General features: G+C 31.3%; 1 protein-coding gene and 1 pseudogene across 1 annotated transcript; both read left to right on the top strand.

Moving 5' to 3' along the window:
* Nucleotides 1–539: 539 nt before the first annotated feature.
* LOC130820359 (heat shock factor protein HSF24-like) lies at nucleotides 540–5,361 on the top strand. The gene is made up of 2 exons (XM_057685700.1): nucleotides 540–1,289; nucleotides 4,500–5,361. The coding sequence occupies exons 1-2, from the start codon at nucleotides 1,086–1,088 to the stop codon at nucleotides 5,109–5,111; spliced, it is 816 nt and encodes a 271-aa protein (XP_057541683.1). The 5' UTR covers nucleotides 540–1,085; the 3' UTR covers nucleotides 5,112–5,361.
* Nucleotides 5,362–8,927: 3,566 nt separating this feature from the next.
* Nucleotides 8,928–11,792, top strand: LOC130821610 (E3 ubiquitin-protein ligase HAKAI homolog; annotated as a pseudogene).
* The last annotated feature ends 6 nt before the right edge of the window (nucleotides 11,793–11,798 follow it).

Genomic DNA, 11,798 nt, shown 5'->3' with positions numbered 1-11,798 from the left:
TTATATTATATTTAAAGGAAAAATAAAAATGAAACCGAATGTCCAACTCGCCCGATCCGGGAGTTGGAACCGTCGGAACCGCCTCATGAATCGTCAAGGAACCGTTTGGAACCGTTCGGAACCGGAACCGGAACGGGAACGGGAACGTTCGAATCAGGTTCCAAATGGAACCAGCCCAACCCGGATCGTGGCGATCACTATAAACAACCATAAGAAATGATATATTAATTCATTTAGCGGTTCCATCATTATAGTTAATTTGTTATTGTGACATTATTGGATATTTAAAGAAAAGATACTAATCTAGTAGATTAGTAGACACTAGTAGAACGTCAAGATGACCAAGGATGATCCAATGATGCTCATTACCCCTCCCTCAACCTTAGGTTGTTTGTCGGTGAGTAGTTGAAGTTACCATACCAATTCATTATCTCCCTTTCTCTCTTTCTTTCGTCACCCCATTTTAGCTCCATTTTTCAAAAGTGGGAAACTTACTAAATACTCGTCCTTATTTTTCTTCCAACATGACTTTGACAAAGTACATAATTAAAATAGTTTCTGAAATGATCTAGAACTCCTCGAATAGTCATATTGTTATCACTACTATTCACTTTATTATTCTCACACTTTTGTCTTTTCCTCTATTCTCTTTTATAAGAATTCTAACCTCACGCTTCGAATTCATCTTATCATAACAAAGACTGATTCCTTCATATTATCATGATCTTTCTTCTTCTTCTTACATCCCAAACAGAGCTTAATATTGGTAGATAAACAGAGTATTAAGAAACAAAAAAAAAAAAGGGGAAAACAGAGGAGAAAAAAAAATGTATTCCGGGTCATTTCTTTCTGGGTTTTATTGTTGGGGATGGGAATTTTTAACTGCCCTTTTGCTTTTTAGTTGTTCTTCCTTTATCTAAACCTTAAAATTCAATCTTTATTGCTTGAAAATTTTCTTTTTTTAGGTTATTTTCGGGATTTTATTTGACAGAAACAGGGGAAAACAGAGTAATTATTATAATTTAATACAAGTAATTAATTAGGTATAACTGAAATAAAATTAAGGAAAGAAAAAAGGAGGAAAAATGGGGCAAAGGTCAAGTCCAGCGCCATTTTTGACGAAGACATACGAGCTTGTGGATGATGAAAGTTCAGATGAAATGATTTCATGGGGTGAAAATGGAAATACTTTTGTGGTTTGGAAAGTTGCTGAATTTGCTAAGGATTTGCTACCTAAATATTTCAAGCACAATAATTTCTCTAGCTTTGTTCGCCAACTAAACACCTATGTAAGCTTCCTCCTTCCTTTTTTTTTTTTTTAATTTTGATCTTTGGGAATACGACATTTAAATCCTCAATTTTTGACCTTTTTTATGTGTAGATAAACATTTTTTTGAATCAAAAAATTTTCTTTTATATGAATAATATTAATAATGTAAATTTAACAAAATATATAATTTTTATCTACCATGTCTAAAAGTTTAAAGTCTAATATGGCCACACCATAAAAAATGTTTATAAGATTTTAAAAAGAAAAAACTTAGAATCACAACATTATGAGATTGCACAAATTTAATTTTATCGTAGATAGTGTTTGGAAACATAGAATTTATTTGAAAATAAGAAATTTAAATAATTTAAATTTGGTATTTAAATTCAAGAATTGTAAATGACATATATATATATATATATATATATATATATATATAGTTTGCAAATTTTTATGATTGACCTATTTTATATTGTTGTTAAAATTTTATGGAATTGACCCAATTTCAATATTTTCAAATTCAAAATTTATCATATATAATATTTGGACCAATTCACTATTTAAAAATGAATTTCAAGTTGTGAAACATATCACTAAATAATTTCTATCAAGAACATATTAAAAATAAGGATTGGAATTATGGTGTAAACTCTAATAAAGTTTACATAAGTTTTTCAAGTAATCAAGTACATTGGTCATGGGTTGTCTTGGATTTTTCACAAGTTTACATGAGTTCTTGGATGCTTGTCAATCTACGTATTTAATAAAAAAAAAATAGTATCTTGTAAAATTTTTAATATAATATTATTAAATATTGATATTAATAAAATTTATATTCACTCGAGTCAAATAAAATTTTAATTAATTATATTTTAATTTTAACTTATTGATTAAGAATAAAATAAAAATTATTAATAATTTATAAATAGTATAAAAAAATCAAATGGAATAATAAATTGAATAATATACTTCTATACATTAATATTTGTGTATTTGATCATTTTTGCTCATAAGTATTTTCGATAATTTAAGTTAAATTCGATAAATTTCAATTGATTACAAGGTGTTAGACAAATGAATGATACTCTGATAATAGGTTGAGGTAACTGAGTTTATCAACTAATTTAATCAATTACCAATTAATTTACAAAATAATAAATTTTAATAACTTGACCACTCAATCTTCTATTTGTATTGAAATAATTAAAAATTGTATATATATAAAAATTAAATTTACCAAACACCCTCTATATTTTTCTTTATATAAGTAATCAATTCTCATTAAACTTTTTTTTAAATCCATTTCTGGTTACTTTGATCTAAAAATTTAGAACTTTTTGTCGCATATATGATATACTTCATTTCATCTATAAAGTTAATCTTCCTGATCATACTTCACTATCTATAAATTTTTCATCAATTAATATTAAATTAAATTTTTCTTTTTACTAATAACGAACATTAATAAAAAAAAAAAAAACAGAACTTTCAAGACATAGAACGACTATAGAAGTTATTTTCCATATCTCATTATGATTGCTAGTAATATTATCAATGAGTTATTATACTCTCTCTTGACATAGCATTTGTTTTATGCTATTTTAATGTATTATTATATTCTTAATATCTTTATTATAGACGTATAAAATTAAAAATCTAAAAATATAAAATTAACAATTAATATTATAAAAATAATCATTAATATAAATCAAATAAAACACAACTTAACTAAGTATATAGTACACCTAAAATAAAAGATAAAATAATATTCATGACGAATATTAATTATAATTATGTGAATGTAGGGAACTAATAAATTTTACAATTATTCCTATAAGTTCTCGTAGACTAGTCAATAAAAATCTAATCATTGGCTAATCACAGAAAAGTAGTTATGAAAGGTTATCTTATCTTGTTGATGTACTCGTTATACTACTAAAAGAAATTTTAGTTAGAATAAAAATTTTGTTTGAATCGTAAATTTACGTATTTTTAAATTATTGATTTTTTATGATTATTAGATGAATATAAGTCAATTTTTAAATGATTAAAATAATATATTATAAAATGTTTAATATATTAAATATAATAGAATCAGAAAAGTATTATTAATGAACAACTTCAAGAATAACATGTAATCTTCCCGAGTTCCTTCCATAAGATTTCTTCACACACCATGACACGAAACATTGTTTCTATAGTCAATTTTAGATTTTTTTTTTACATTAATTTTAGAATATTTTTTAACGTTAAATCATTGGAAATTTCATTACATTGATTTGAGTATATTCTTTCTATTGTACTTCTATTTTTATAATTTAATATATTGCATATGTAATTTAATATATTTTTTGGAAAAACATTATCCCAAACTCATCTAAAAATAATAAACAAAATGTTTTGTTACGGAAAAAAACTTAATACTTCTAAATCCTAATATTTTGAATGACCAATTTTAACATTGATAGTTATATACACACCTCAATCACTCAAGCTATATACGAGTCTAAATAATATTTCCATATACAAATAGATACCCATATTTTAAAATATTTGTTTATTCACTTTTAAATTACAACTATAGTCTATTTGGTAATCGATATAAAATGGTGGAATTGAAAGCTATTTTCATGATAATAAAAGTTTGACCATTAAAAAGCTTTTGTCATTATAAATTTTCATCACAACTTAATAACACATGTTTATATGATAATGCAATTGGAATAAATTTTGTGAAGAAAATGAGATTGTAAAAGGAGTATAAGCCTGATCATTAAATTTGTCAAGATTTGTTTCTATCAAAATTACACTAACTTTTAAATATCATTCACACCATTTAGTATTGATTACCAAACATCCTGTTAGTTTTCTTTTCTCAATATTAGAATTATTTTAATACAAAAGTATATTTGTTTTACTAATGCTTTTAGTTTAAGAGGATTATTGAAATTGATTTTTTATTTTAGATTAATATTAAATAGAAAAATTAAATAGAACGTTACGTTTACAACGTGTATTGCATTATAGTATAATATTCATTTCATGCATATTCTTCCTCTTTGCATTGCAAATTTCCCTACGTTTTCCGTTTTTGACGGCGCCCAACTTATTAGCATAACTACGAAAATGACCTCAAACTATTCCACATTTAGTCTTATATATCTTTTTATCTTATTATGATTTTTCAACAATATTGACTTATGATGTTTTTTATTCAACAAAATTTCAGGGATTCCGCAAGATTGTGCCGGACAAATGGGAATTTTCTAATGACAACTTCAAGAAAGATGAAAAACACCTTCTCTCGAAGATTCGACGACGGAAAACAACATCTCCAGTGACCGGAAAACTAACCGCTAACGGTGGTTCTCAATCCATCTCCGGTGATGATATGGGGTCCACATCCACGTCATCACCGGGGACGGTCGAGATCGCGGATTTATCGGATGAGAACGCCAAGTTAAGACGTCACAATCAGATGTTGAGTTCGGAGTTGGCCCAAACAAAGAAGCAATATGAAGAGTTGGTGGGCTTTCTTACGGTCCATTTAAATGTGTGCCCGGATCAGATAAACCATATACTAGAAAAGGGTATGGTAGGAAATGAAAAATGTGGGACCCATGAGAAAGGGTTAGTTGATGAAAATGGGTTTGATTGTGGTATTGAAAATGATGATGATGATGATAAAAAAGGTTTGAAATTGTTTGGGGTTTGGTTAAAAAGAGTTGGTGAGATTGAAAATGGAAAGAAAAGAAGGTGTTATGATTTTCAAGGAGACAATAATTCTAATTTGGGTCTAAATGTGGGCCAATGTCCAAATAAATTCATGAAGATCCGTTAAGAGGATCCGATATTGTATTTGAACAAAGATTAAGTGCTTGCTACTAGTTATACTTTGTATTCCCTCAGTCCCTATGAAATATCATTATCTGACCAAAAAATTTGAGAATTTTTTGAGTTAAATGGTGATAATTTAGAGGGACAGAAGGAGTATTAATTCGTCATGAGATTTGGTTATGATTCATTGGTTTAAAGATGGTTAGTACAAGGAGAAAAGGTTCACGTATCAGCTAGATCTTTATATATATATATATATATATATATATATATATATATATATATATATATATATATATATATATATATATATATATAAAAGATCTAGTAGAAAGGAGTTTCAAATAAGAAGGATAGGAAGGAATTTAATCCGTTAGATCTTAGATCAATGGTCCATTTTGCACGCGGTTTAGAACATAAATAAATTGGGATGTTTTCTTAATTAATATGTGATACTTTCTATATAAACATGTGTCACTTGAAATTTTGATGTTTTCTAAATTAATATGTGATGTTTCCTTCATAAACATGTATTACTAGATCTTCTGCTAAAATAACTTTTTTTAACTGTTAGATCTTAATCAATCAACGTTAGCTACTTTTTCCTATCCTTCTTATTTTCACACCATTCTTATTGGGTCTCTACCCTTTATATATATATATATATATATATATATATATATATATATATATATATATATATATATATATATATATATATAAAAGGTGGAAGCAATTATTTTGGATTTGAATGTATCATTTTGTTCTAAGATGCTTTTATTTTATGTATTGTTTTTTAAAGTATTAAATATATTTTATTTTTGAGGGATACTATATTATTATCTATAAGACAAAAAAATGGATTATGATCATTATAGGAGAGACATTAAGCATGTAGTTTAAGAATACTGAACTGAATCCATAAATGACGAGAGCTTATAAGTTTGAAAGGTAGATTAGTTACCTAGAAATCATAGGTAGACTTATCAAAATATTTGATCGGACCAGTTTAGGATCAAATCATGTTCAGTGAGGTAATTTTTAGGATACGTCATCATAACGTCAGGTTGTTTAGCGTTTTATTTGAGTTTAAGTTGATCCAATAGGTCAAAAGGTTTATATTTTGAATAATTTAGGAGTATAAAATTTAAAACCAAATAAAAACATGATTTTTTTAAAATTTAATATGAAAAAATCACTTAGAATAATCTAATTTTTTACTGATTTTTCTACAATAATCTCAACTTTTGATCAACCATGAATAGTCTCAACGTTAGTGTTACTTACTCAGAAACATTGTTGCCCAAATGGTAATCGATTTTTACAAGTTAGATGTTAAAAAAAAACAATAAAAAAATCAAATATATTAAAAATTAGAAGTTAAAATTAAAAAATAAATTTAATTGATTTTATTTTTATTTTTTTATTATGCAAAATGACTAATTATATATATAAAAAATTATATTGGTGCATTCTTAGCAAAAAAAACCCTTATAAGAAGTTGAATCATTCATTTTTGTCGCCTGGGTTAATCCTGTGATTTCCTCATTATTTCATATCAAGGTTAGTTCCCAGATTTCTTCCTGATAATTTGGACTAACAAAATCTTTCGTTGTTTAAACTCTTCATTTTACATTTAAGTGTAGCTTGATGTCTGATGATTCCATGATCATTCGGATGCTATTGTTACTCGAATGAAATTAGGGTTATTTACTGAGAAATTTGAGCGAAAATTCGTAGCAATCTGATTAATGTCGATTAGGGTTTTGAACTCTTGATCATATGCGAGAGGTCGTTTGGTTGGTTGATGATAGGAAGTAAACCTTTAGTAAATTCCAATGGAAGGTCTAAAGTTGTTTGTTTGATACTAATTAATTTTCGTTTACTATAAATACCAATTAATTTCCTATGGGAGTTCAGACTTTCTTGAAATTATAAATTCTTATACTTTCCAATTAATCGTTAAACAAACGAAACATTGAATACCAACTTATAAAGAAATCAATATTCTAATGAAATTACTTGGAAATAAATGAGCTCTAAGCGTTTTAAATGACAATGAATTGACAATGTATCATCATCATCATACTCAATATCCTGCTCGAGAGTAGGATCTGGGTTAGAGAAGTTGACGGACAATCCATACCCATACTTCCAGGGAGAACTAGAGGAAAGTGCTCGATTTTATCCCAAACAGAAGAAACCCTGCATAAAAGGAAATAAGTGGCGATGTTGTCCCAAAATAGCACCTGCTTGCAGAGAAAGACTAAAACAAAAACGGAGTGGATAAGAAGCAACTAGACATTAGGTCATGAAGGCAGCTAGCAAAACTGATGAATTGACAATGGATGAGCATATTAAAAAATGGCAATAGATGAGAATGAATTTTATGAGGGAAAAAAAAGGATGATTGCATAAAGAAAGTATGATAATGAACCTTGTCAAGTGTTATTTTATCCTAGCAAATTTCACCTAAATTCTCATTACCATAACTACATTTTAATACCAATTACTAAACCTGCCCTGAGTATGTGAATGACTTATTTTATGTTGTCAATTATTTGTGTTTTTGTTTGATACATGAACGCTAATTTTGGTTATAATTAGTTTCATTTTTTGTGTGTTTTTTTGTTGTTGGTTAGTGTGTGACAAAAGTTAGTTTCTTCAGTGACCTAAGAGTGGAATTAGATATAGATATATAGGGTGCAAATATGCTTCAAATCCCGCTTAATAAAGGTACACCTTTGGATGGTGGTACTGGGGTGAAATCATTGCTGGGGGAGATTGTGACAGTGACATGCCGTGATCATCTTATTCTTGCTGATCTTCCCGTTGCCAATGGTCTTGCTTCATCCATTGCTGCTTCAAATGTCAAGATGCTTAGTCACGGTCCGTTGATAAGTTGCAAAACAAGTGCAGGATAGAAAGCTTTTGTAAAAGTGATTCACGGTCTTATATTTCAGCCATTGCTGCTTCAAATCATCCCACTATGTTTTTGAGAGAAAGTTTTAGGAAAAGTGACTCACGGATTTATAACCTTCATGTTAGCATTTCTTTTCGTTAATGTTGTCTTGAAATTGTATTCATAAGTTGTTAACACACCCCCAAGCAACGACCAGAACTGATATTCACTTTTCTTAAACCTTTCTCTCTGTTTTTGTTTTTTTCTATTATCTCCTTCGTGCTCTGCCAGCATAATCGACTTCAGTCACCCAACATTATGTCGCAGAACTAATTGGCAACACTCATGACTCAACGCCATGCTTGCACCCCTAGAATAAGCTGAGTGTATAACAACTTAATAAAATGGCTTAACTTTATCCAAGCTACTTTCTATTTCTAGATTTTTTTCAAAGATGTGCCTTTTTCCCCTAATGTATCTGTGGAAGTATATTGTAATTTGAAACCATGATTTGTTTGATAAGGGAACCATTTCTGGAATAGTTGTGATCGTTGATGTGTTCGGCTAATCAACTAATGTCACCCCATCCTTCAACAACTTTGCAGTACTACCAAAGACTTGCACCCTTCTACATTTAATGTCATCTAAGCTTTTTGATGTTCCCACCTTCCACATAATCAAACTGATGTAAATGATTTTCTCTCATTTTGTTTTCAATATTTACAACTCCGAAACCTTTTTTTGATATCTTCTTTCTAAGTCCGCCCTTTAGTGTATAATAACTCATCCACATTGACATTTCATATAATCGATTACGATTTATTCTTGCATGTATTTTTTCGATAGTACTCTCGGTTACTTTAAACTTAAGTACTATTGTGTGTGTACACAAGTTTATTGGATTCAATATGAATTGTCATGATTGCCATGCTCAATACGTACAGTAACATGTCTTCCTTGCCTGTTTGTTTCTCTCCTTGTTCTCATATACTTGTGATGTCAATTGGCGGTGTCATTTTGATGCATATTTCAGCTTTTCTTTTCTTCTTTGGGGGGATATTGGCTTTTGTGTTGGTAGCAGCTGGTTGCTTGTGACGGGTGCAGTATCAATTGAACATTTGTTTGTCGCAGTTGTGATGAGCGTATCCAGAAGATACAGATACTTTAAATGATGGAGGGAATCTTCATTTGCGCTGCTCGTCACTGCCTCCAGTTCTTTCTGAAGAAGTCTGAATTTGAGTCTCACATACATGGAAGTCATGCCGACTTGCTTCAACTAAACATGAACGAGGAAAAATTGGGTGAATCAGAGAGATCAGACAGTAAGCCGTCTTCAACTTTGGATACAACTCCTCGAGGTCCACCAAAGCCAGGTTTCCATCCTAGTTCAAATCATCAGCTAGTTGATCGTGAGGATAAAGCTCGGTGTCAGCAACCTAGTGATCAACCTTCACTCGGACCACATTTGCAGTTGAAGTCACTCCCGTTTTACAGGCAATCCGATCCTTCTGACCCACAATCCGACAATCACCCAATGGATCTTGACCGGTCAGGCCAAACTAGCATGCAGCAGCAAAATAGAACGCATCAGGACTATGGCCAGTCTTCAGACCAACAGCTAGGAATTCTGCCGGATCACCATTGTGAGTACCCACCATTTTATCCCCAACAGCCTCCTAACTTCCATATGCCTGTTAATGTAAACCCTATGATGATGGGCCCTCCTCCATTTGGCATCCCTCCTTTTCCAACTGATGGTGCTCCATCTTTGTTTTTGGGATCCAGTTCCCTATGAGTTGGCACGATCAGACTCATATGAGGAAGGTAGATCTTATCAAGTGTCAGTATTGGGTTTTGCACCGGGATGTGGTGGACCTGCTGGTTTCCCGGATGCTTATTCATATCCTTGGAACGGGGGACCTGAAAATGTTCCTTTTGAATCTGTTCATGGTGGGAAAGCTTTTATGGGTGTACCACACGGCATGCCCCCTCCTCTACCTCCATGAGGATCACCATCTCCTCACAGGAGGCAACAGAAACATGGCTACATCTCTGGCAACTTGAATAACAATGGAAGCAACTATGGATGGCAATCAGATAGCACGATGATTTTGGAAATCATCAAGACTAGTACAATTATTTCTCTTTATGTTCCATGTTATATGTTGGGTTTTTTTGGTGTGACTTTGAGTGCACCAATGGTGTATGATGTGGATTGATGGTGTGTGGATGTGTGTATGTATGTGTATGATGATGTGGGAGTCATTATGGACTTTTTGATGAGCCACTCGACCCACACTGTGGCATGCTTGACCGAGCCAGTTGGCTCGACCAAGGCTATTTCGCTCGACCCGTTGAGCGAGGGTCCAGAATGCACTCTGTTTTCTGGCGCGATAAGTTTTACGGGAATGTTTTAATGTGGGCCCTTACCCAATCATTTGTATACGGCTTCTACTATAAATAAGAGTCTCATACACTCACTTCTTCATTCAAACCGTAGCCAAATACAAACCCATCTTTTTATCTTCTCCAAGTGTAATACTTCTTTTTAAGTTTTTGAGAACTCCATTGTTTCTTCACATAATCAAGCAAGCTAAGCATCACCGAGGACGTAGCCCATATTAGGAGGAACCTCGTAAATCTTGTGTCTTTGATTATTGCTTTGTTTCTTATTGTTTCTCATTGCTTATTATTGAAGTTTTTTATTTCATTGCATTGAATACCCTTACCGTTGGTCTTGGGTGATTTCTAGAGATAAAGATTGAAACTTTAAACCCTAGTGTGATTGTTTTTTCATTATAATTTTGCAAATTTTTTCAATTAACTATATTATACAATGGTTTTCCTAATAATTTTAGTTAATCCTTTGGAGTTTGGATCATTCTGTATTGATTGATCTTAATGTTCAGCTGTGTTCCTCATCGGTTATATGCGCTAGAACAGACCTTATGATGCATCATATATTTGCTTTAAGTTTTTATTAGGGGGTGTGCCATTAGGCTTTAAAACCAAAATATAAGGGAGAGGCTGACGGGCTGTGTTATGGCTGTGCCCATCAGATGAAAAGTCATTCAGTGAGGTGCTCACTAACCCTACTAATTCTTTTGCTTCATCCCGTGTACCCTGTTCCTTTGAATTTGACACGCTTTGAAATATGATATGAGAGCTTAATGGGATAAGTGTGTCGAAGTCAAAGAAAGGAAGGGAGAATTTACCACTCATAAACTTTATCTTAAGTCCTTGAAATACTGATGTTGGCTAATTGTGATCTTTGAAGTGATTATTCGTGTAAAACCATGTTCAGTGTAGCTACCATCAGTTGCAAGCAGAATGCATTCCTCCATATGCATTTTCTGCTGATAGCAGCAAGCATCATCAAGATTGTCGGTCAATGTTGCGCGACAATAAAACGCTGTGAGCTCCATATCTCTGATGATGGTTTTTTCTTTTTGAAATAAAAAGCTGAAATCTTTCCAAGTTTTATGGGATGAAAGTTAGATTTATGTTCAGTTGTTTACACCGTCTTCAGAGGATTGCAATGACCCCCGGGAGGCTACCAAAAGTAGGCAGCATTATTCAGACTTGTGGAAGGACAACATAGGACTTTCCAATTATAATTGATCTTCACTAAGGTTCGGCCCTAAGCCTTTTCTTTATATACTAGTTATGTGGAGTCAATACCATCCCATGTCTTTTACTCCTTTCTTCCAGTCATTTTGCCCCAATTGAAAATAACATGAAAATTAAAAAGTTAAGTATAATAGGTTAGAATGGAGGGGTCATTTAGAA

Source organism: Amaranthus tricolor, chromosome 8 (genome assembly GCF_026212465.1).
Source record: "Amaranthus tricolor cultivar Red isolate AtriRed21 chromosome 8, ASM2621246v1, whole genome shotgun sequence".
Taxonomy (NCBI): Eukaryota; Viridiplantae; Streptophyta; class Magnoliopsida; order Caryophyllales; family Amaranthaceae; genus Amaranthus; species Amaranthus tricolor.
The sequence above is the reverse complement of the archived record's forward strand: the minus strand, read 5'-3'. Positions and strand labels throughout refer to the sequence as shown.